The 26337-nt window shown below is 37.9% G+C and overlaps 1 protein-coding gene across 1 annotated transcript in view; it reads left to right on the top strand.

The window, feature by feature from the left end:
- The window catches only part of BMP2K (BMP2 inducible kinase), a gene marked incomplete at its 5' end in the record, with an annotated part of 63737 nt that overhangs the window by 17459 nt on the left and 19941 nt on the right, over positions 1-26337 (top strand). The window contains 13 exons of the mRNA XM_084286274.1: positions 5243-5361; positions 6500-6605; positions 8026-8168; positions 8474-8595; positions 9633-9714; positions 10396-10528; positions 12636-12739; positions 15744-15823; positions 17378-17538; positions 19579-19757; positions 20781-20876; positions 21491-21678; positions 23617-23774. Of these exons, the coding sequence (XP_084142400.1) occupies positions 5243-5361; positions 6500-6605; positions 8026-8168; positions 8474-8595; positions 9633-9714; positions 10396-10528; positions 12636-12739; positions 15744-15823; positions 17378-17538; positions 19579-19757; positions 20781-20876; positions 21491-21678; positions 23617-23774 (1671 nt within the window). The remainder of the gene's footprint in view (positions 1-5242; positions 5362-6499; positions 6606-8025; positions 8169-8473; positions 8596-9632; positions 9715-10395; positions 10529-12635; positions 12740-15743; positions 15824-17377; positions 17539-19578; positions 19758-20780; positions 20877-21490; positions 21679-23616; positions 23775-26337) is intronic.

The following is a 26337-nucleotide window of genomic DNA, read 5'->3' as shown; positions in this document are numbered from 1 at the left end:
TAATCGGATGCCAGTGAAATGTGCATGGCAGCAGAACGTGGGGAGAGCAGAAATTGAGCTGGATGGAGAAGGAGCCTGCGTGGGGCAGCAGCAGCCTGTCAGGGTCACAGAAGTTCTCTGAACTCCAATGATGTGCTGGGTTTATTTTAAACATGGTGAGGGTGGGATCAAACTGAGCAGCGAGGAAGAGCTTTTGACATGGTTCTTCTGTCACAGGACAGGGTTGCTTCAAAATTTCTGGTAAAATAGCGTTGTCAGTGTGCTCCTTCACGCATAGCAAAAAAGGGCCCTTCCCACTGCTCCACGCAAATGTGCATGTGGATGTTAAGAGCTGACCTTTCGTTACTTCATGCTGCTTTTGTGGAAAAGGAGTCCTTTTATTTTAATTTGTGCTTTGTGTCCTGTTTTTCTGGGCACTGGGTTCAGTGTCTGTTGCACTTGCAGAAGGTTATAGAGCTCCGGGTTGTTTTTGTTGTTGTTGATGGTGGTGACTGTGATTTTGGTGGGTGCTGGTTGTTGTTTTGTTCTTTAGTGATTTTTTTTTTTCCCTGGCAAAGATCTGTTTTTTACTAACGCTTACTGTGTGCTTGGAACATTGAACAAGGCCTTACTGCTGTCCTTGGGCATGGATTTGCAAGAAAGTTTTATTTTTTCTTGCTTGGAGCCTGCTCGCAGGGCATTTGTGCCCTGCTTGGAAGGGGACTGGTCTTACCCCATATTCTGCGTAGTTTGGTAGCCCCTAAAATGGGTCCTGTTTGCTCATAGGGCTTCCAAACCATAGGGCTCAGAAGGCTCTGCAGTTCCAGGAGGCATGTAACTTCTGAAGGAGGGCATCTCTGGTGGCAAGTTAACCTGCTTTTGGTAGATACTGGTGAAATGTAGGTGGCTGCTAGCGACAGAATTGGAGAGCAGACATGTTGACCGAGGGATCCAGGAGTCAAGTGATTGAGTGTGTTAGCTCAGGTAATGCTGAAGGCATGAGTAGTTAATTCACAGCACAAACAAATGCACCTAAATTATTTTATTGTCTTATGCTAGTTTATCTGAAATGCAAGAAAGCCTGAGCTGTTATTTTAAAGAATACTATCATGTGGCTGGTTAGCCATTTTGCTGCCAGGTTTTGGGGGGTTTTGTTTTTTAAAAGGGGTTAGCATATGTCTGGGTAGATTGGTCACTGGAAAATAATTTGCACTTGAACCTGTTTATCCAGCTTTGCAGGGCAAGGTCATGCAAAGCTGAAAGCAGAACTTGCAAACTTGCTTCGAAGTAGAAATAAACTGTCCTTTAGCTGTTTCAGCTTCATTAAGAACAACTTGACATAATCACCAAAAAGTCAGTTCTGGAACTGTGCCTTAATGTAGGCAGTGATGCTGGCCTTACAACCCATCACAGGGCTCACAGCTCTGAGGGCTAGGTTTTCAGAATTTCTCTTTTTATAGACTCAATACTATATTTAGTTATTAGAGACATTAGGTGCCTAATCGTCCTGATGGGACAGATGAGAAAAATGTCCATTACTTCCCACATTTCTTCATTCATTTTAGGTTAGTGAAAAGTACAGAAGAATTGTATGTAAATACTGTATCTGAGAAAAGCTTTTATGTAGTCATCAGCTTTATAAATACTAGTTTTTGAGTATTTATTTGTATTGAAGTAGAAATTAATATTAGAACTCATAGCCATCTCTCAGTAGCAGCCAGATTTTAAAGCATTTGTAAGGAAAGTGTTTATCCCTTGCTGGTTTTGTGTGAGTGCCTGTAGTAACTATAACTACTGCTTCTGGTTCAGTGCTTGTGAGTGTAAGGAGCTCCTGTGCATGTGCAATCCTTCTGTTGGTGGTGGACTGCTCTGTTTGTCTGAGATTTGACTTTTTAGTTAGGTGGTTAACCAGTTGGGGGAACAATGCTTGGGATGCTTTTTTATGTTTTAGCTGAATATGTAAAACAAACAACAGCAACAAAACACCTTTTTCAGTCTTGTTGTCTGTATTTCTAAAGTGCATAACTTTGTTGAGAATATCTTTGTGGATATTCTTTTAGCTTATCTTCATAAAACTGTTGTCAGCAGCCTGAAAGATGATGAAGGTAGTGGAAGATTCTCCAGCCTTACTTTTTACTAGAGTAAGCAAATAAGATGCTTTGAATTCTGACAACAACACTGCTTCCTGGTTGGACTTTCAGGAATGTGATGTGGTGAAGCATAAATGGAAAGTTGAAACTTGTGAAACCTTAAATATGCATAGAGGAAAGAAAAAACAAACCAGAAAATCTGGCTGTTAAAAATATTTTAGGTGGTTTCAAACATTGCTAGTTTGCTTCTTAATAAGATATCCCCTGAAGAGGGTGATGAAAATCCAAGAAATGACTGTTCAAGACAAAAAAGACACATGTCATTCAACTTGCTGAGCTTTGTAACGAGTTTATTTTTCAAAGCACTAGGTTTTTAGTCGTGCTAAGTTTCTACTGATTTATATAACTGTAGGTGCTATAGAAAGGACATTGAGGCAAGTATTTTAATGAAAAGTGACTTGTGCAATGCAATTGGCCTCTAGTGTGTACTAGTGCATTTCAGTTTGGGTTGTGTTTGATGGAAATACAAGACAGGAAGAGATTGAGCTGCTACAAGTCTCAAAATTGGGAAGAGAGATTGAGATACTTAGGTTCAATCACTACAGCACATGATAAAGTGGATGCATGTGTTAATACTTTTGGGGAAAAAAGCATTTCTAATTTCTAAAAGGAGAAGAAGGGAACCAGAATGGTCATGGTGTATTTTCTTTCTTTCTTTTTTTTTTTTTGTATATGTTATGTTGTGTTATGGAAAATTGAGTTGTTTTGCTGCCTTTACTGATAATAGGACTTTTTTCCCCCCCCCCACTTTCTAAGAATGCTGGTGAAATGCCAGCTCCTGTGTTCAGTCTGCAATCTCAAGTCTCAGGGCAAAGCAGCTACTCATCACTTCTGGTTGTGTTTCCATATAGCTTCTGACAAGGACGTGTACGTGGCTCCTCCAGATAACAGCTTAATGAGAGGTTTTTTCTTGAACGTTTACAGCACTGATGTTTGCTTGCTTGGGCAATTTCAGTGAGAAGTCTGACAATAGAAACTCCTTAAAAACGTTCAAAGTGGAATAGTTCAGGGCAGAGCTTGGTAAAGATTGCCAGAATATTGGTGACAATTTTCCTATAAGAATTTCTATACCTATTCATACTTTGTTCAGAATTGGTCCATTTATCAGAGAGCCCAGTGGCATTTTATACTGGAGATAGTATTTACTAATGGAAAACAATTCAAGGTCACGTATCCACTCCTTTGCAAAATGGGGAATAGTTCTGCTTTTATGGCTCTTTCAGGGTTGAAGTATTAGTTAATATTGCCACCTAATGGCAAGAAGAGCAGTTGCCTGAGGTTTTTCTTCGCTACTTTATACTGTTTTTTTTTTTTTGTTTGTTTTTTACTTATTCTTGACTACTTTACTGCAAGTTGTAGAGAATTTTAAGCCTATAAAACTAGCTTAAGAAAGGCTATAAAACTGGTTAAAAAGACAAGAAATGTTTGTTTTCCAATGGTTAGAATTTTGTGCTTTACCAGAGTATTGTTTTATACTGTTGTTCAAGTATTTGTGCTTGAAGTCTTCTTTTTTGAGAGAGGATAGTACAAAAATTTTCCAATAACCATGGCATGCGTGTTGGTTAATGCTATTCCCCAGGCTGGTAGCAGGGGAACCCTGGAAGATCACTTCAGCCCCAGCTGGAGTTTAGCTTTAGACCTTGAGTAACCTAAGGGCACCTGTTAATGTTCTGGGAATACACTATGTAAACTAGCTTTAGCTTGAGCATAATAAATGGGAGAATTTAGGCTGCTGTATTAAAATTGGCAGCAATTCTGTTTTGACAGCGTAGCATCTCACTTAGCTAAATGAGCAATTAAATTAAAAAAAATAATAATAATCTCGAAGAAAGCATCCTGATAAAACTTAGCTTCTTCAGTCATGAATTCTAATGTGCACATTTGCTCAAGCACACGAAGCCTGTGTCAAATGATGGGCTTGATACTTGACAAATGCTGCTTGCAGATGCTATCAGGAAACTTGAAGCGTATGCATTTCCATTGGCTACCCGATTATCAGAGTAGTTAATCGCTTTAATTTGCATATTTCTGTCCTGAGTGTATATCTTAGTTTTTGCACAAGTTAAAAGTTCTCATGGTAATAGTTGGCTTACCATCAGACAGCACTCAATTAAGGAAAGTACAGATTGACACGAGCTCTTCTGTGAGGCAGGTTGCTTAAATCTATGGGAAAGCCGCATGCAGAAGCCTTGAGGAGGTGATCATGTAATTTGCTGGAGGGCTTGTGCTGTACTTAAGATGAACAGAAGACAGATAAAAGAACACAGTGGTTTTATTTTATTTTTTTTTCCCTTTGGCTTGCATGAATGTTTGGAAGTACTTTGTGAGGTTGTTTCACTTTGCTTCTGTGTATAATTATTGTTTGCATGATTCTTCTCTACTGATGAAGAGAAGGAAGAACCTAACACTGGGAAGCTGGGCTCAAGTAAATGCCCTGTGGTTTGTGCTGCTGTTGGACTGAGAAGGCTCCTGACTGGACTGGTGGTGGGAACATGCTTAGCTCTTCACTGCTTGTTTAATGTGGATTTAAATAAAAAAGAACTACTTTTGGGTTGACTGCTTGAACCGTCGGTGATTCCAGGGTGGATCTTAGTGTCTTCAGTCTATGCTGAGGAGTTGCATGACTTAGTGAACATCTGTAATGACTTTATTCTTATTTTTACTTCTTACTTTTATTTTAAAATATAGAGAATAAAATGTATGTTTATGGAATGGATATTAAACTTTATCAAATACTAGAGGATTTAGAAACTGAAGATAGCAGAGAGTATCTTCACTCAGTTCAGGTTTCTGAATAACTGAAAATACTTCAGGTTTGATACCCGAATACCTAGACTTTAGGCTAGTCTTTTAAATTTATTTGAATATGAAAATGCTTTTAAAATACATTTTGCTTAATGTTGTAGCAGAACTGTAAGGTACTTATGTTGTTGTCAAGAATACTTAATGTAGGTGAAACAGATGGAGTTGTCAAATCTTAACGTTGTAGTGTTTGTTACTCCTCACTCATTGACCAACATACATCCTCATCGATTTTTAGCATGTAGGAATGTTGTCTTAGAAGATTAATAAAAGATTGGGTGGCTTCATTGGCTTGTCATTCTTTTTTCCAGGTGGCTTCTCAACTGTGTTCCTGGTACGCGCCCATGGTGGAATACGTTGTGCACTGAAACGAATGTATGTTAATAATGTGCCAGACCTCAACATATGCAAGAGAGAAATTACAATTATGGTAAGAAATGCATTATTTGTAATTTGAGAATGTGTTCATTTATAATATGCAGACATCAACCGTGTCTTTAATGACAAATGCAAATAACTGCCATTTCTGTAGTGATAACTTACATTCTCAAACCCTCTGCGGGGCACGGTTCTGTGACCTGAATGATACCGCTGGTTACTCACACAAGTGGCTATCTTCAGGACGCACAAGCATGTTGTTCTGATAGTTGGCATCCATTGCGGAGGTCACTGGTATGGCAGTAGCTGGAAACTTTGAACTCACCTGTGTGGTCACGGCTTCAATTGTTTTTAAGCTGATGACCGGCAAATAAAAAGAAACTAGAAGGTTTTGTCAGGCACACTTAGGTTTATAAAGACAGGGGAAGAGAAAATCAGTTAGTGCCTTTTGACAGATACTACGAAGGCTAGTTATCTCCATTTCCATACACTTCTAGTTTAAAGATGTCTCATCACAGAAGCATCTATTTAATTATCTAATATAAGAGGTCTTTTTATGTTAACTCTAAGTTTTTGTATGAGTTGAAATTGACAACACTGGTATTGTCAGATATGAAATATACATTTCCTGAATTCCAATGTAAAATTATTCAAGTTGTTTTGCTGTTTTTTTTTTGTTTTTTTTTTTTTTTTCCTTGGGGCCATCTGCAGTTGCTTGTGTTTTAACTTTGTAGCTCTTCAGACTATAATTTGTCACTTCTTCCAGATGTGTTTTTTAATAACTTGAGAAGACTGTTCCTCAATGTAGACAATTCTTCGTTTAGAATATTGAGATTGGGAATTTACCTTAGGATGGGCATGACTAGCCTAATTCTTCTGTACCTCCTACATGTCAAGTCTCTAGATATTACTACTTGGTAATGTTTCTGAGTGCACGAGTTTGTGTTGGCAGTGTTGAACAAATAGCACATAAACGCTCTTTATTGAATTATAGTTGCATTGTATTTGATATGAAACAGTCACTAACTCTGCTGGCAGTGGTGGGCTTCTGTTCTATTTCTGCTACTTGATAAACAGTAGTGCGTGGGGGGCAGGAGCTCACTTGGAAATCATAAATGGTTGTAATGAGAGCTTGTACTATTTGCTAACGCTTTTCTACGCTCAAGTGTAATGTGCATTTCCTTTTTCAGAAAGAGTTATCTGGGCACAAGAACATTGTCAGCTATTTGGATTGTGCTGTTAACTGTGTAAGTGACAATGTTTGGGAGGTACTCATTCTCATGGAGTACTGTCGAGGTAAGAGACCGCTTTTCTGGTTTTCAGAGGGAATGCAAGGGAAGCATTTGTTTTTGATCACTTGGGATTTTGATGTGGTGTCGTTACTTTAATTTAAAAGGATAGCCTGCGTATCTCAAAGCTGGAATCCAGTAGTTGCTTTTGCTCATTTGTGTTGGTAGTTAAGCATTGAATTGCTGAACACTGAGAAAATGCAAAAGCCAGTTTCACACAGCTTAGTTGTTAAGTAAAATTAGAAGCAGGGAAACTACTTCTGTAAGTAGAAACTGAAAGAGTTCTGTTCTACTGTTTGGTTAAACATATAGGTAGAACATAGTTTTATAGGAAAGACTGGAAAACTTTGGGCAACTGTTCTCTCACCTATTTTTTTGTTTCAGGTCGCTATATTAAAGGTTCTTTATTTTTACTTGACATGTGACTTGTTTTAGATGAGCATAGTATTGGTGATTGTGAGCATGAAAATAATATTCCTTTGTCCTATTTGTTCGTAATGTAGTTGTTTGAAACAATATGTAAAACCAGGTTGTTATAGACTTATCCTCCCCCCCAGCCTCACAAGTGTGTTGGAATAAACCTGCCATGAAGTTGTGTGGGTGAATTTCTCTGCCCTGTGTGGGAGCTCTCTTCAGACTCTGCATCAGTGGCATTCTTTCCTTACCTAGAATTGTTAGAGAAATTAGAGAAGAGCTTTGTGTTAGGGATAGCTTATTGCCACGTAAAGTTTCTGTTCAAACTCACTCCTACACTTTGCTTCTGGGTTTGAATTCTGCTTGCATTGTTTTGAAGCCACGTGGATGTAAACCATCAGATGACTGGGCACTGTTAGTTTTTCCTTGTTCAAAGCATCTTTGGATAGAAGCAACACTCTCCAATGCCCCATAGATCTTCATCTGTTAGTGTTAAGTGAGTATTGTGATAGGAAGAGACCGGTATGATCTTGTAAAGTTACCTCAAGAAGCAGGGAAATAATGATTGCCAATCTTAAAAAGAAACTTCTGAAGAGGTTATGTAAGGTCTTTCTCTAAGGGTGGATTCAGGTCCCTTTTTCTCCTTAGTCTCTCGGTAAGACAAAGGAAGGCTGTCTAGATTATGAATCACTTTGAACTCAGTTGGCTGACAGCATGTTGGCTGTGGATCTAAATGCAAGAGGCACTTTTGGGGTAACATCTTTGTGATGGATGATTCCTTCTGTCTGCAACAATTTGTTAGAAGAGTTTCAGTCAGATTTTTTTATTGGAGACATAGATTTTTCTGTCTAGGGCCATATAAGAGTGAAAGTTCGGTAACAACTTTAAAAAGAGCAGTGACACTGGAAAACTGTGTTGCATCTTATTTGTTGGCTTTTTGCATGTAAGAAAAATTCTTTCTTCTGTACGTGATAGGAATTATTTTAATAAAAACTTCTTCATTGCTTCTTTAGCCGGGCAGGTTGTAAATCAGATGAATCAGCGCCTACAGACAGGCTTCACTGAATCCGAAGTAATGAGAATATTTTGTGATACCTGTGAAGCTGTTGCTCGATTGCATCAGTGCAAAACCCCTATAGTTCACCGGGATCTAAAGGTATGGACTTAATAAATAGGAATGTCTAGGTAAAAATTGGCAATACACTCAAAAAGGATTGAGAACAAAGGAAGTATTTCACTAAGACTGACTTGTAGTTAGGGAAGGATTTACTATGGGTAAAATTGGAACCAGAGAAACTGAAAGATAGAGCCACTTACTGCTTGATGCTAAATTCATGGATTGGTTTACTGGTAATTTCCTTGTTTATGCCAAGGAAAAGAACGCATAGTAACAATTACGCTGGAAATTAAAGACATTATTTCAGTCTAATGTTGCTGTTTCTGTGTCAACTTCCTTTCAAGGTGGAGAATATATTGTTAAATGATAATGGAAACTATGTTCTCTGTGATTTTGGCAGTGCCACCAACAAATTTCTCAATCCTCAAAAGGATGGTGTTAATGTGGTTGAAGAAGAAATTAAAAAGTAAGTTCACTTTTAAGTGGCCTTTATAAGCAGTGGTTGTGCTGTGAGGTAACAGTGTACATCATTGTGTATCAGATGAAAAGATCTGTGAGCACTGTGCACACATCATAATAACAATATTAATTGAATGGTTTGAGCTGAAGAAATGTTGATGTGGATATAGTAAAACAGTGGAACTATTTGCTAATGTTGCTTTTTCTATTTATCTACATGTTGTTTTTTGCAAGACTGAGACTCAAGTAGAATAAAATTTGAAAGAAGCATATGATTTTGAAATTTACATAAAGGAAAAATAAATGCGTTGCTGCAGGCCATTTTAGGATTTAGATATTTTAAGTTTTTGCTATTTTAATACAGCTAACTGTAAAAACGTGAGATGGTGAAAAAAAAGTGTACATAAGCATTAGAAGGGATTTACACAGTCTTATTTAAGCAGTGCTGTTTCATGGCTTTTCTCCTAAGACTGGTCAGAAAAATATTTTAACTCTATTGCAGGAGTATTCTTGAAAACGTGTATTAGTTCAGTTCTGTTCCTTCAGGCTAACTGCTGCAGGGGAATAAACACAGGTTACGTGTTCTCAAGTTATTAAGTGATACATGTGTTCTTTTTTAATCAATGCAAAGTACTTGGCTGGTTTTGTAATTATTTTGAGGTGGTAGTTGTTTAAGGCACACATACTGTATGTTTCAATAGGAGATGGGGAATACTCTCGTGGGGCTCAGCCTTTCACATGACTGGTTATGGCAGTATTACAACAGTGTGACTGTTGGTTACCATGGCACATGTGTTGGGGAGCTAAATATGAAAACCAAATTTCATCTGACTTCAAATAATCATCCATAATAATAAATATTATATTGCTATTGTAAATCTTTGTGATGCTATAAATGAAACAAATGATTTGCATAGCTTAGGACAATTTTGGGTGTGTACTGGAAACAGGTGTGTAAAACATTGTGTGCATGGCAGATGCTAGAAAGGCAATTCAGTTTGGCATGCTTTTCATCTGTGTCCTCTTTTAATTATGTGCTGCTAGGTACACAACACTATCATACAGAGCTCCTGAAATGGTCAATCTTTATGGAGGGAAATCAATTACTACCAAGGCAGATATCTGGGTAAGCAAAAAATAAAACCAGTTATTATGAAATATGTAACTAATTAAGGGGTGTAATGGTTAAAAGTGACATTGAAAAACTAATTACTTTAAGTGAAATCTATAATGCAACTATATCATGTAGAATATAATAGTGCTATCTTTGGTGTTTAAGTTTTCTGGAATTAAAATTAATGCAATGTGTGATGAGCATTTAGATTGGGGATATAGGAAGTGGTTAAGACACCTCCTCCCCCCCCCCCCCTTTTTTTTTTTGTTGGCTCATTCTGCTGCTTGGTAGTTGCCAGTGATTTCTCATAGAAACCTGTTGACAGGATGACAAGGAATTGTGTTTTTATTAGGTGATGTGCTTAAGAGCCATTAGAGTGAAGTAAATAAAGAGAAAATTCAACAGAAACCCTAGTGGTATCTCTGGGTGATACAGGAATGTGAATGTAGCTCTTGGGGTAGGTTCTAGTTTTGGTAGCTTCTTGTCTAACATACAAGTCAGCGGGAAAGAAAGCCTTTTTAGAGCAGCTTTATATATCAGCTTGTCACATCAACAGTGTTTCATAATGCAGCTACTACATAACTGTGTAAGCATCAGCTGTAGCTAGGATGCAATTAGTTTATTGTTGGTGCTTCTTTATTGTGTAAAAGGCTTACTCTCATCCTTTTTTGGTGCCTGTATTTGTTTTTGCAGGCACTTGGCTGCTTGCTGTATAAACTTTGTTTCTTTTCGCTTCCCTTTGGAGAAAGTCAAGTTGCTATTTGTGATGGAAGTTTTACCATTCCGGACAATTCCCGATACACTCATAGTATACACTGTTTGATAAGTAAGTATCTGGGCAGCACAACAATTCCTTTCCTCTGTAAATCAAATAAATCATGGAAGATGCTACTGGTGTGGATGAGGGGCTAGAATATATGGGGCAGACTGGCTGGGTTCTTGAGTGAGTTGTGGGGGTTGCTCTTGGCTACCGTCCGTCTTGTAACTCCTGCCCTTTAAATGAAGCACCCCTTCACGTAACAGAGGGCTCTGCCACTAGGTACAGAATTGAGAAGCTGGCCTACAAGGAGCTTGGTAAACCTGGAGCAAGCTTCTTAGAAAATGCACCAAAAGAGAACCTAATCAATCAATTACAAACTAGTCTTTCTCCTGAGAAGATTCTCCAGTCAGCTACTGTGTTTTAGGCATTGAATGGATGAGTTGATTACCTGAGAGTTTAAGTAACAGAGGAAATCACTTCAGAGATCTGCCAACTAAATGGTATATGTCAACTCAGAAAAGCTTTCCCGTCTCTTTGGGAGGCATGGATTTTTTTGTCAAGGGTGGTCTTAAACCACAAACACAGAAAGGGAATGAAAAGAGTAGCTCTTGATTTATTCATGGTCTCTTCTTGCTCTTCTGTACATGTTATCTATGGGATGTCAGATTAATAGTATTTTCTATCCAAAAAAGAAAATTGGATTAGCTAGATGAATTTGTAGTGCAAACTGTGTGTAGGTACACATATGTACAGAAACAAATTGTACTGGAGAGATTTTTATAGTAATTTTAATGGTTTGTAACTGAATACAAAACTGATCAGGTTTGTGTGCAACCCAGAGGGTTGGACAAGATCTTCGGCGAAGTTTTGAAAGCATGGGGAGGTATGGAGGAAAATTTTGGGAAATAACAAGTTCTAGTGGTTTGTCTGTTACCTGAATATAGGGATATTGGGTCGAATAATAAGAGTATTTTCAGTGGTGTGTGTCAACTTTGAACAGATAAACTTGAAAGAGTGTGCCTGGCACAATATGAAAAATTCAGGCCATTGGAATAGATGCTCTTAAAATTTGTCTTCAATGTGTAGAACACACAGTTTATGCTCTTAAATAAAATGAAATAGCAAATTCAAAATGTGCTTTTGAGGTTGTATTCATTAGTGAGAAATAGCATGTACCAAGCCTTTGTTACAAATACTGACAAATACTGACAAATGTCAGTATTTTGTTACAAATACTGGCAAAATGAGCTAATTTTCAAGTGATTAAATAGCTTTCTCTGTATTAGACAGCGTTACCTTAAGAAGAATACAGGTTGGAAGTGTCTCCTTACAAGCATGATCTGTGATTTATAAAGTTTCAGTTAACTGTTGTGCAAAGATAAGCATTACTTCCTGGCATGAAATATATGTGGGTGGGGAAGAATTTCATAACATAAACTTCCCTTCTGTCCTTTTGGAATGGAAGCTACAGAAAGCTGCAGCTGATCATAAAAGGTATTTCAGGGATTTCTGACTTCATTTATTTTTTTTTACAAGTGGAAAAAAAAAAAACAACAGTGGCGAGCTGGACATTGTTCACCTTATAAGCCTAGCACTTCAGCATCAAGTGGCAGGAGTCACCTTACAGACTGCCCTGTTTCCACGTAATGGTGGTGTCACAGTTAATTCAAATCAACTTTATGTTATAAAATCACATTAAAAATAGAATTTGCTGTGGACTATTTTGGTCATGAGATAATGGCTTTGAAAAAAATCATAAGATCTGCCTACAATTATATTATTACAGAAAGTGGTTACTTCATTTTATACAAAACCTTTTTTTACAGTTGGCTATACTACTGAACAGTTTTGGTAATGTAACTTCTATTTCCTCATCAGAAATGGTAATTTAGCTAAAAACCTATGAAAGTTTATCTTCCCAGCTGAACATCTTCTAGAGGATTTGCATCTTTTCCACAGCTGATAGTCAAAATACCAAACAGCATGCATCTGTATCAATATTTGACCCCCAAAACTATATTTAACCTGATGATAAGCGTTGAAACAAGATAATGATCCCTTTGGGGGAAAGCTTAGTTGGTAGAATAGCTGAATTACTTTCTTCTTGCTGGTAGTAAACTCAGTAGGCTGTTTGCTGTCAAACAATGACAATTTGGTCTTACCAATTTTACAGGATATATGCTTGAACCAGATCAAGATCAGAGACCTGATATCTTTCAAGTATCTCACTTTGCCTTTAAACTTGCCAAAAAGGATTGTCCAGTGTCCAATATTAATGTAAGTAGTCTTTGACTTTTTCTGGTTTTAAAGGATTTCGTAGGTCTTCTGTAGCATTGGGAAAAAAATAGCAAATCAGCTGAGAAAGAAGATTCAGTTCCTTATTAATCTTGCTACTAAATTCAAAACATGGAGCAAAGTATGTTTCCCATTGATACTGTGTACATGAAATGTTATATCTCTAAACAAAATACTTGGGAATTTTGAGGGCATAGCTCCATGAATTGCATTGATATTGCACCAGTACCTGACTTGTGCTTTGAACTTGTACAAGTTTTATGTTTAATACAATTAGTATCAAGTACACTGTAGAACTTATTGACAGTAGAAAATCTTTGTCATGTCAAGAGGATTTGGGTTTGTTATGAATAATCCCTTCTTTCTTTTTAATCAGCCTGAACCATAATATTAATTGGAAGGGCTACAGTGAACTTGAAAGTAAAACAGAATAGTGTCTTGGTTTGCCTCCTTTCCTGACCTTGCTTTGCATGAGAGGTTGAGCTCTGTTTGAAACTCTGAGCCTTCTCTCAAAGACGATCTAATTGATGGACTAAGGTACTGTGCCATAGAATTGGAGGACACATAATGTTCTATGTTATAAAGAGACTCCCAAGATAGGCATTAGGATGTTAGGAAAAATTAATTTTGAAGCAAATGTCAATTACAGTGAACTCTGTTTTCCAAGGCAGGTGAATGAATTTAACTGAGATGCCTTTGAAACCTAAAACCACTGATCCTTGGTCCTGTAGAAGAAGGCGTTCAGTAGTGTGTGTTGCTTTGTGGAGACTTAGCATAGGCTTTGCATTTTTTGATTTTTTTTTAAATAAAAAAAAAAAGTCAGAAAACCTTGGAGTCATTGCTGTTTGTAGGCAAAGGCTAAATTTCAAGTGTTATGAATGGTTTTACGTAAGGTTGTTGCAGAGTGCGGTTAGGTGGTGCTATAATTATCCTTTCTCTTTTGTACTGAGAGAAAATCAAGTGGATTGCTTTATCTTGATCTAACATACAGTTGAGAATTTACTATGTTACATGTTGTAAGAGCAGTGTCAACTTCTTCAGGTGACTCATATGTCAGTTTCTTGGATTCTTTTTCCTGTTGGGAAGGAATTGCTTCCTTCCTTGGCCTTTTGCCTTGTCACAGACATGTAAAAGTAGAAGTGCTTGGTGTATTTTTACCAAGTGAAACTGATTTGTGTGTTTTCCTCCAACACTCAAGACACTTCTCTGACAGCAGTAAAAGTAGGAGTTTACACCCTGTTATCTCTTGCTATTGTTTTCCTCTGGTAGTGCTCGCCTCTCTGGCACCCACTGCTGTCTCAAATAAAGAAGAAGCACAGCACACTGCTGTCTCAAAAAGAGAAGAAGCACAAAAATGTGCACCTGGACATCCCTAATTTTAACCCTCAAAGTTCATGAGAATGTAAGAATCACCATTGTAGGTTAGAGCAGAAGTGGGGTGAGTCCAGTATGCTGTCTGTGACAGCAGCCTGTTTTTTCAGGGGGAAGTCAGAAGTGGGCTGCTCTTTTGCCAATTTATCTCTTGACTAATTCTGGTACTTGAGGTAGTCTTCAGAAGCAGTATTGTAAAACTGATAACTCTTGGTTATAATGTTTGTGACCAGAGTTAGATTTACTTTCCTCACTGTATGTGAAGATCACCCTTGTATAATTTCACATTTTCTGTCTCCCTTCCACAAAATAGTCATTTTCCTTGGTTAAATGCAGCTTTGGTGAATAGTAATTAATTCAGAAATTAAACTGAGATGTTCTTTAAGCTTTGAAGCAGCAGATGAGAACTGCGAAAGGATATTCTGAAGAAAGGTAGTTGGTTCTGCAGAGGGCAAGAGGAGTGTTGAAATTGGCTCAAATATACTGGTGGAGACCAGCTGTTGGGAATATCCCAGTTCCTGACTGGGTATATTTAGGCCCTTTCTGTACAGATGAGGATTGTGAAACAGATACTTGAAGGCCAGAGAGGAGAAATGACTTGAAATTGCACGCTGGCTGTAACTTCACTGGCAGAAAGCTGCAGGATGTGGTCCTTCATTTTCTGGTGTTCATCAGCTGTGGTGTCAGAAGTACCAGCAGGATCAACCAAATTGCTGGTGCTCTGGTAAACTCTCAGGGGAGATGGTGACTATGTGGATTTGTAGTGCCTTTATCTGCCACTATTGTCATCGAGCATTTGGGACTTGGGGAGAAGGAAATTTTGACCTTGCACAGGTGGAAAAGGCAAGCTTGGCTTTGCACACTTGGCAGAGGCAGGGGAAGGTAGGACATGGAAGACGAACTTATCATTCTTGTTGGGCTCAGTGTATTCCTCTGTGCCTGCTGTCACTGAGGTGGGGGTGCATTTCCAGATTGCATTGGTGGAGGAATGTTTTTCAGTGTGATTCAAACATAGCATGAACGAAGTGAACTGCTTTATAGTTATCTGCAGTATTGGTGTCTCTGGCTAGAGAAGTGGGCTAGTATCAGAAAGCAGAATGAATTTTTATGTGATTAGGCTGTGATTTGTGAAAGGGTATTAGTTCAAGGACCATAGAAACTTAAGTGCTGTGTGGATTTTGCATTGCAGTGGAAGAGCTATTTGTGCTAAAAAAACTACTGTTGATTTTGTCTGTGTTTAGGCTTTGCTTTAATTCTTAGACTCAAGGATAAAATTCATCTTTATTTTGTGCAGTTAGAAGAAAACATTTGGAGAAAATGTTTTACCTCATTGTTCGTAGGTACATTGTTCGTGGTAAGGTGTGAGTGAACTGAAGTAGTTGACATAATAGTAAGTCAGACCAGTAATATTTACAATTTTTACTTTTGTAACAGATAACAAGACATAGAAATAGCATTAAACAAAATCTCTTTCAATTTACAGCCATGTGACTGAGTTCTGCATGAAACCTTGTAGCATGAAAATCTTGAAACCAAGTATTCCTCTTCAATTTGTAATGATTTTTTTCTTTCAGGATTTCGGTTTTTTAATTTATTCAAATTTATTTTTCCCAAGAATTCTCCTGTCCCTTCAACTCTTCCTGAACCCATGACAGCTAGTGAGGCAGCTGCTAGAAAAAGCCAAATAAAAGCAAGGTGAGCAGATGACATGGCTTTACTTTATTTGCTTTATTTGTCTGAAACTTGTTTTTATGTGCTTCCTAATAAAAATGATCTGAGTAGTTCTTTAGAATAGATCAACTGTGTTTATAAGTGCTTCAGATCTCTTTGTGGATTCCATTCCTTCGTTTTTCGTGGTTTTGAGAATCTGCTGAGAGAAACTGAGATCATATTTTGTGATGGTATTGGTAAGTACTAGCAGTCGGTTCCTTATTTGCTTAATTTCATTCTATTGTCATGAGTGAATTTTGAAATAGATGTCAGTGGGGGGTGAGAATAATATGGTACAATTAAACGGTTCTGTGGAGTGTTATTTAAATGTACAATCATCTCATTCATTGCTTGAAGGTAACTGGACTTGTATACAAAAATTCAGATTTCTATACCAAATCATTGCCTTGTTTGTACTTTTAAGTAAAAACAGAAACAAAACATAGAGTGTTTATTCATGCTTTTTGATTCTGCAGCGGTATATGCTGTGTGCTTAATACTAAAACTGTAGGAATTCCTTACACTTTCATTCCTTGTTAATGAAGTTTTTCAAGTTCTGAACCTACAAATGTGTGGCTTAATTACGTGGATGTTCAGCTACAATTATCAGCAACTTCATTAGTGTATTGTGAATGAGAAGCGAACGAATGGGCTCATTTAAGCCATGTTTTGAGCTGTGTAAATGTGTGTGTTGCTTTAATGTAGTGATTGCTTTTGCTGGCTCTGCTGTCAGTTAGTAAAATGCAGTGGCGCGCCAGCATTGAATAGTGATGGCATAATGTTTTTAACTGACTGCTAGTAGGAAAGCTTATAGTTCTTCCTAAGTCATGTGTTTCTGATGGCTCAAGTTACAGAAGGTTAAGGCAGATAGATATCTCAATATAATATGGTAGGAACTAATGAGGTGTTAGATACTGGAGCTCAGCTGGTGAATTAGTGTTTTTAAGCAGTTGGACAATTTTGAGAAATGCTTATACTGTAACCTGACAGGGAGATTAAGCTCCCAAGTCTTTTTTTGAGCGTCTTCTTTGCCTTGGGGGAATATTACACAAGTCTGAAGTACTGCAAGGTAGACACAAATACTTGGGGAAGTTTGAGTGATATAACTACTAGAGGTTAAATCTCTTTTGAAAGTAGAAATGAATTGACTTAACAGATGAGATTTTTCTTAATCTTATTTCCTGTATATATGAACAGTAATCGTATCTCTAGTCACAGGATTGCTGCCTCGAGCTTTGCAGATAATTTTTAATTACTACTGTGAACTAAGGAAAGCTTGCATAGAGAAATTTAATCAAGTGCTTTGGTCTCCTTGGGAATAATCCTGTTGCATGGCTCCTTCTTAAGGTGTTGTGCAGCAGTGCTATCTTCTATGGCTGCAGTGGGTGGTGACAGGAATTGTAAAAACAAATTTTAAGCTATTTAAATGCAGTTTTTAAGTACGGTACCACATGATTGAGATGCAATTGAACTATAAAGAAAAAGGTAGAAGCAGAAGCAATCTTTAATGAAGTTTCTTATGTGGAAATCTTGTTTCAGAATAACAGATACTGTTGGACCAACGGAAACCTCAATTGCACCGCGACAGAGACCAAAGGCCAATTCAAGCACTGCCACTTCCAGTGTTCTGACGATCCACAGCTCAGCAACTCCAGTCAAAGTACAAGTTCCTGGTGCATTTGGTAATCGTGGGCAAAAAGGTATCTTACTCAAGTCTTAAGGACTGACTGAAACAAATGAAGAATCGAGTTTGTTTCCCTCCTTAAACTAATAAGGATAACCTTCGAAACTTCATTTCACTTCCTTTTTTTTGTTTGTCAAAAAAAAAAAAAAAAAAGACCACAAATCTTCATCCCTTCTGGATGACTCTAAATGTGCAAGTGGTAAGTTTGAATAGGTGCCACAAAAACTAAATGCAAATAGTGAAGAAGTCAAGGTATTTTTTTTTCTCAGTGTACATAACACTGATTTTATTTAGACTAACTTTCCTGCTGAGGGCTGCAGGATAGAAGTTCATGCTCAGTTGTGACTTCCAAGTAGTTCAGTGCAAGCACTGAACTCTTTGTTAATCACGTAAAGCTTTAATTCTCTTAGGAAAAATGCATTTCCTGTGCCTCAGTAAGTTATGAGATAGTAATAAAATGGTGGTGATATTGATAGGCTAGCACCATGTAAAAACTTGACTCTTCTAATGATTGACCAGAGCATTTCACATTGTACTGTTGGTGCAACAGAGATGTAATTCAGATAAAATCATGTGGCATTTTCAATAAATCCTTTCTGAGGATCTGTACCTCATTCAAAGAGAGGTAGGGCTGTACTAATCACTGAAATAGTTTTAATTTAATTTTAAATACTTTCCTAATTGCACTCTGTGATCTTATGTGTTTTTGCACTGCAGTACGTGTTTTGACTGCTAAGTTGTTGTGGTTTATCCTGGCAGGTGGCTAACCACCACACAGCCTTTTACTCCCTCCCTCTCTGCACTGGGATGGGGAGAGGAGGGTTAAAAACTTGTGGGTTGAGATAAAAAACAGTTTAATAGGACAGGAAAGGAAAATAATAATAGTAATCATAATGATAAAAATATACAAAGCAAGTGATGCACAGCGCAATTGCTCACCACCGGTGCCCAGCCACCCCACAAGCAGCAGCCCCTCCAGTTTTATTGTTCAGCTCAATACCATATGGTGGAATATCCCCTTGGCCACTTTGGGTCAGCTGTCCTGGTTCTGTCCCCTCACAGCTCCTGCTGCACCCCCAGCCTCCTCACTGGCAGGGCAGTATGAGAAGCTGGAAAGTCCTTTGCTTAGTGTAAGCTTTGCTTTGTAACAGCTAAAAACATTGGTATGTGGTCAGCATTATTCTCATCTTAAGTCCAAAACAAGCACCATACAAGCTACCAGGAAGAAAGCTAACTCTATCCCGGTGAATAGCAGGACATAAGTGAACCAGAGTTATACGTTGCTGGCAGTCCACTACTTGTCAGTGCTGCTCCTCCAAAGACAAGATATTGCTCTGTTGTTGATTTAGCCTTATCAAGCAGAGATGGGATTGATGGAAGAGTAGCTTCAGGGATGGAGCTGGGAAAGCTTCCAATCAAAAGGCCACTGGGAATGTTGGCATCCCATGCGTAAGCAACTTCTACTAGATAGGATCCAAATAATATACAACTTAGAAAGCTTTTCCTGATACGACAAGTATCAGATGATTACTGTGCACTTCAGAAGATAAACAAAGCATGCAAGATGAATTGATTTGTGTTAGTAACTGTTTAATTAAAAGGCAGCAAAAATAATTTAATTGTGAAGCTCATACAGTGATCTGTTTAAGTCATACAAAACGTGACCCAACAGCTAGTTAAAAAAACAAAAAACAAAAAACAAGGTTTTAAGGGGCACAGGTCTGTATTTGGACAACTGCTGTATGAAGCTGATGTTCGGGTATTTTGTGTACTTTACTTTTAGGTATATAAAATGCAAAAGGCTTAATTGCATTCTCTCAAGAATGAATTTATCAAATTGTCTTAAGAATATGGAGTGTAAGGGTATGTCTCAGTTTTGAGTCAGAAGAGATAAGCGTGGTTTGAGTTATTAGAAGATAAAAACCGAATTGCATAATATACAAACTGTACCACTGGTCAAACTAGGAAGGGGACTACGTTTCACCTTAAAATGTTAATGAGCATTTAATTAAATTTCAGAAGTCAGTATGTTAATAGTGTTGTCTTAATATTACAGGAACCCCAAGACCTGGAAATGGGCAAGAGATCTTGCTGTCCCAAGGGACCACTCAGCATCATCCGCAGCAGAACAGAGTTCTCCAGCAGCTGCAGCAGGGGGACTGGAGACTACAGCAGTTGCACCATTTACATCACCAGCAGCAGCACCCTTCAATTCAGGAGGCTTACATTCAGCAGGTACAAGTCAAATGTGTTACAAGTCATGCTAAAAGAGCAGCATGTTACTGTCTGTTAGTAGCATTTTTAATTGTGCTCTAGTTAAATGCTTCTGCTGTTGTGACCTGGCTTCTTTCTGCTAGGATAAAGAAAGGGACTGTAGCTCCTGCCCCTTCTTTTTTTTTTTTTTTTTTTAGCTTTTCACATTTGTCTTTTGCATTGTAATGCTTATCCTGGAAAGTTGAGTTCTTTGTGCTGTCTCGCTTTTGTTGCTTCACCCAGAAACCTTGCTTGCTTTGAATCAACGCTGTGTGGCCCAAATTAAGGTTTCATGTATGCATGAACATGCTTGAAAGAAATATTAGGAGTGATGTAGATGATGCTGTGCTTGTGGTAGATGGTATGCTTCTGGTGTGTAGACCATCTAAGTACTTTTGTAGCTGTTTTTGCTTTCTCTTGGTCAATGAAGAGCTTCCTTTTTGTAGTTATGTCAACCAATATTTTTAATGGATACTAAATATCATAACACTGCCCACCTTGCTTACTTTCAAGCCCGGTTGTTTAAGTTGCACAGCAGAAATACTCTTAAGAAGAACCAAACAGCATCTAGATCAGATGGGAATTTTCAGAGTCTGTCCAAGACACTTGGTATTTCTTTATTTTTTCTTGTTGAGTTGTGCTATTATTAAAAGCACAGCTGAATTGCTTTCCAAAGAGATATAGTACTCCTGAAAATGACAGAAGTTGGCGTGTTTAATGGCTTGCCTTGGAAAAGGCAGTGCAAAATACGTATTGTAATTTTTTTGTTAATCAGGCTGGTGTTAGCTGGAAAAAAAAAAAATCATAGTGGAAAAGCCTCCAAGCACAGTCATTAAAACGTATTGACAGAGTTATAAGCTGATTCCCGGTCATGTGGTGTCTTAACTGAAGAACACTGTTGAGACACAGAGCTGATATTTTAATCAATGCTTCTTCTAAATATCTGTATATTCTAAATATGGGGATTGTGGTTTCCTAATGATATTTTGTTCTTTCCAAATATAGTATCAACAAGCAATGCACCAGCAGATGGTCCAACAGCAGCTGTTGATGCAGTCTGTGTACCAGCAGCAACCTTCCCAATCTCAGTATCCTGCTATGGTATGTCAAGAACGGAATGTAGATGGCACAGTTTTCAAATATATGTTCAGTTTATAAGTCTGTTGTGAAGTTCCAGCAACATAAGTTTGAGAGTACCCCTTTTAAGTACTTCAAAAAATGTTTTGGCTCTTATTGTTTCTCATGGTTCAAGAAGAGAAGTCTTTTTAGTTACTTTCTCAGTGTTTTCAGGAGAATGTAAATGTTGCATGCTCTATGTGATGCAGCTACAGCATGGTGTAAATTTAGACATATAAAAGGTATTCATAAAGCAAGAAAGCTAACTGGCATAAGATGTTTTCAGAAGTCAAAAGAAATTGTGAAACTGATTCTTTATCTGTAAGAACATGGTATGTCAAACTAATTTAGTGCATGTATGTAGTTTTCAATAATTATAAAAAGCTAAACAATAGTTTGGAAGAGGAAGAAATCACAAGGCAATTCCTTTTCACCTATTTAGTGGACAGACTGGTTTCTTGCTTCTGGTGAAGCTACCAGCCTTTTCTGGAGTTCGATAGTTGTTGGTGCATTTGGCTGTGAGGCCAGTATTATTAGTTAGCAAAAAGCTTTGCATTGTCTTATGAGAATTTTAGTAATGTGGTGACTGTCTTATTTAGGCGCAGCAATATCAGCAGGCTCTTATACAGCAGCAGATGCTTGCTCAGCAGCAGCAGCGGTCACAACAGCCGCAATCTCCTGAATTTATCACTTCTCCACAAGACTTCTCACCAGCCTTAATCTCCTACCCTACATCACTTCCAGCACGTGCTGGAATGGTGGCAGATTCTCCCTATGCTGCAAACAGGCAAGTATTCTGACACAGGTGTACCCAAGGATTTCTAATTGCTTACATTGTTGATTGTAATAAGCACTGCTACCCTCCTGCATGAATTGCTTGTTTCAGTAGTAAAGAATTGCTAAAACTAATTGCTTAGTGGTAATGGATATTTAGGGCACTGTAGGGGAGGAGACAGGGACACTCAACTCATCAATAGATGAGCCTGATAGAACTTTAATTTAAGACCTTATCTTCTGTTTTTTCTTGTCCATGGGCTTTTCCCAGGAAACTGACTGCTGAGCAACTTGCTACGTATGGGTGTTCATAGCATATATTTAATGAGGCAGTGGGCATTTGAAACTTATCTCAAACCATAATTTTACCATTTCTTGTTCTTCAATCCAATTTGGAGGATACTGCTTTAAGATAGGCTTTATAGTTGAGATTGTTTTGGTAGAGGTTTCAACTCTTCTGTCTGTTGATCAGTGGTCTGACTTTGTTCTGTGATGGAATGTATCACTGAGAAGGTCCCTTTGAAGAAGCCCGTGGATTTCCCCTTGTTTAGTAATGTATAATGGAAAATGACTTTCTCATGAATTCTCACTGGAATCAATATGTGGAATTAAAGTAACAACTAAAAGTTTTTTTCATAACTTAAAATCGTACACTTGCCTAGTTTCACTGATGTTCTGAGCTAGGTTAGTGTGTGTGTGTGTGTGTACAGACGCATGCATATGTAGTTGCCTACTATTACTGCATTTGAAATAGAAGCCTTTTGTACTTAATGGTAACCCTGCAGTCTGTAGTGCAGTCTTTGTCGATACAGATTTTCAGTTAATATTGAGACCTGCATGTTTCACCTGCTGCTGTCATTTTTAGTCTCTTCTAGCTGTGTGTTGAAAGAGTAAAAGGCAAAATATTTTCCTGCTGGGTTGATACACTATATTGTTTGGCTTCATCACACCAATTAGGTAGTATAATCCCTAGCAGAGAGTATTTGCCTGTGCTTCTGTGCCCAGATCTGCCACTTAATACCCGTTCTTTGGTCAAGCCTTTGGACAGAGTAAATGGTATTCTTATGTGTGTATGACTAAAGATTTATGGCTGCTATTAAGCTTCAAATCAACGACTAGAGAGATAGCAACAATTTGCATTGCTTAAGAGTGATCTTTTAACCCAAAATATGACTCCTTATCTTATAGCAAGGGGCAATTTATTTTCTCTTGACGTACTACGTGTGTTGCATTGCATTGTGATGTATTATGTGTTGCCCTTCTCTCAGTAGAAAGAGCAAGTAGTCCTGTAGGAAGGCAGCACATGAACTGAGAGGAGGGAGCCCTTTGCCCTTCCTCTTGCCTTGGAGCGATGGTTGCTCGTGGAGCTTGGCTGCATGTGTGGCCTGCAGCGCCTGTCTAGGCGTAGATGGAGAACCATTTAAGAGGCAGTAACTTGTTATTTGATTGCTTTTCTAGTTCAATTCAGACAACTGGATAAGTGATAGACTTAATTTGCCAAAACTTGCTTGAAATGGAAAATGCATCTGATCAAAGGTTTTCTAGTATCCAAGCAAATAAGGAGAGTAAATAAAAATTTTGAATGTACCTGATGGGCTGTTTTCTTCTTTTTCTTAAGAAAACAAGACTGCTATGACAGTATAGGAATGAACAAGGTGAAATAGAGTTTTTAGTCTTGCAGACCATTCTGACAAAAGGTTCTGTGCTTTTGTTACAATTAATAAATTGACGAAGTGTACAAGGTTTGCATACAGAAATGATGGAGCCAAACCACATGTTCTAAGTGTTTCATTTTATCTTTAATTAGTTTTCAGATATATTTCAGATAAGCCATTAATACATGTGTGTTATTTGTATATAATATTTTGACATAATGAAGCATATAATCCATTTTCACCCAGATAGACAGTCCTATAACATTACTTTTTGTTTCCATGAACTGACTTTACAGGTCAGGTATTCCTGATGCTGAGACAATTACCAGTTACCCAAAGCAGAGCATCAATAACCCACCTGATATGTCAGGCTGGAATCCATTTGGAGAGGACAATTTTTCCAAGTTGACAGAGGAGGAGCTGCTGGACAGAGAATTTGACCTGCTAAGATCAAGTAAGGGACGCTTGAAGGCTTATTTTGCTTCAGAGTAAATAAGGGCTCCATAGTTGCTCAGCAGTGCCATCACCTGTCTTATCGAAGGGCCTGTGGTCTGTGTACAGAAAATTCTTTCTGAGCATTTGAGGGCAGAGTTGGGCCTGTCTTCTTTCCTTCCTCTTTTTGAAAATGTGTGCAATAGGAGCTCACTGTCTATAACTGGTAGTTACTGGCTGAAATACTGCAGAAATGGCTATATTTTAGCTCTTAAGCACTGCTTACGTCACCTTGGTTGTCAAAAAGCTCTGAACAGCAGAGGTATGTTGTCAGAACAGTTTGGCTGCTTGCTTCATTCCTCTTCAGCTTTTTTTTCTTGCACACGAGAGCAGAAGATTCTGTGGGTCTGATATGTCCTTTGAAAATGCCTGAAAGAAAATGATCTATTACATTATGTTAATGTTTTGTAATGTCCTTTTTGATGAGTGGCTACATGTAAGGGCTGCTTTATTGTTCTGATATGGCAATAGTTGAATAAACTTTTTTTTCTCTCTTGAAGTCAGCTATCTCAATGGTTTTTACTTGGAGTTATTTGCTTTTTTTTTAATTACTTAACACATGTTCATTAGATGCTCTTCCTAAAACTAGTTGTCACGATCAGATTTATTTGCAAGACTTGTAAGATGTGACAATGTCAAAAAACAAAACAAACATATATACTCTCAGCAAGTCTATTGCAATTAAAAAGATAGTAAAGTGGAATTTCAGGTAATTGGAAAAAAATGGTGCTTTCAGTTGAGTCTTTCTTCTTGGATTTCTGGGTGCTTAAATGTAGCTGAATGAGATGTGCGCGTTACACATACATCCTGAAGGAGCGTCATTGGTATGATTTGTGTCTGTCTCCAGGGATAGCTGATGGTTTCCACTTGTTTCCTGCGTTGATCTCATAAGACTCCTATTTTTGAGATGCAGATGGAGCCTTATATGCATTCTGCAGTAAAACAACCATTCTTGCTATCATTTTGAGGAAATGGATAACATACTAGCTGAAGAGTAAAGATTCTTTGCAAGTCTAAGTTTGTGATTTGAAATTATTTTTCAAAGTAGTAGAATTGGATATGTTAGGCTTGCTCATTTCAAAGAAAGCCTTAGAAGACTTTGAATTGATGAACCTTTGAATCTGAAGTAGGTTAGCTTGAATCAAAAGGTCAGTATAACATTATCCATTTCCAGAATCTTTATCTGACTGGTGGATATCTGACTAGTTAAATTTTATGAATTTGGTTTGGCTAAGCCATATGTTACAAACAAATTTAAGTAGAGAAGAATATATTAACCAAGGTTATACTTAAAGTGGCTTTACAGAAAAGCTGGAAGATGCTGTATAAGAAATTGTTGGCATGGTGTAGCTGAATAGGCTGCTTCTGGGAAAATACCAACTGTTGGAAGACATGAAGCAAAATAATGGAATTTGACTATTCTGTTTTACACGTTGTGATTGTTTACAAATTTTAATGGAAGTCTAGAATAATAAAGAGTTATTTAAGTCAATGGCTTTAAGAATGGGATGATTACTTTTCCTTGTAGGCTCTCATAAGCTTCCTATAAAGCTGTTCAGTGAGGAAGCTTTATGACAGTCTTGAACACCTATGCTATGTGTATTTCATTCTGTACACCTCATTGTTAGGCCTTCTGACGTTGTATTTAAGTTGGGTTATGAGAATTTGATACAGAACCATGCAAACACAAAGCAGAGGGTGGCTAAGATAGTCATAAAGCTGTCCAGAGGTCCTGGCTGTCACTGCTTGCCTCCTAACAGTTGCAGCTGGCTCACCAACGTGAGAGCATGACAGTGCAATCCCTTCCATATGCCAAAATGCTGAACTGGATACGAACTGTTAGACTGCATTTATAGAAGAAGAAAGAATAACTTGGAACTAAATGCTGCTAACGGCTTCCATTAAATCTGTAGCAGATAGGACAGTTAACTGCTACTTTAATTCCCTTATCCAATGTTTGTGCTATGTGCTAAAATGCTATAAACACTTTAAAGAATAGATCTAATTTAGGCATGTTTTTGGCTCTTCCTTCACCTCTGAGCGACAATAAATCAGTGCACACAAGAGCTCGATATGATAATATGCCATATACTTTCAAATGCTCTATGAGGAATGTAAACATAATGGCATAGTTCTGCTCAGTAATAACCAATGCTAGGGTTTTTCAGTCACTGGAATACAGAAAATGTCAAAAATCATTATTGTTGACTTGACCAATAGTACACTAGGTGGCAGGCTTGTTTATACGTAATGAGATGGAGCTGGAGATTGTCTTCAGGCTTCTGGCTTGATTTCAGTTAGAGGTTAAGTGGAGCTGGTGGGGTTGTTAGTTCTAATCTGTGTGTTTGTGTGCACACAGATACATAAGTAAAAGATTTCAAGGTCCTTTTAACTTTTTTTTTTTTTTTTTTTGGTATTACAGGAGTTGTGCCAAAGATCTTACGAGCTTCCCTTGCAGTGTTACTGCTGCTGCAAAATATTTATGCTGAATTTTGTCTACTTGTACTAGCTCAAATTTACCTGGA

This window comes from Netta rufina (assembly GCF_964035555.1).
Source record: "Netta rufina genome assembly, chromosome: 4".
Taxonomy (NCBI): Eukaryota; Metazoa; Chordata; class Aves; order Anseriformes; family Anatidae; genus Netta; species Netta rufina.
This window is presented reverse-complemented; position numbering and strand designations above follow the sequence as displayed.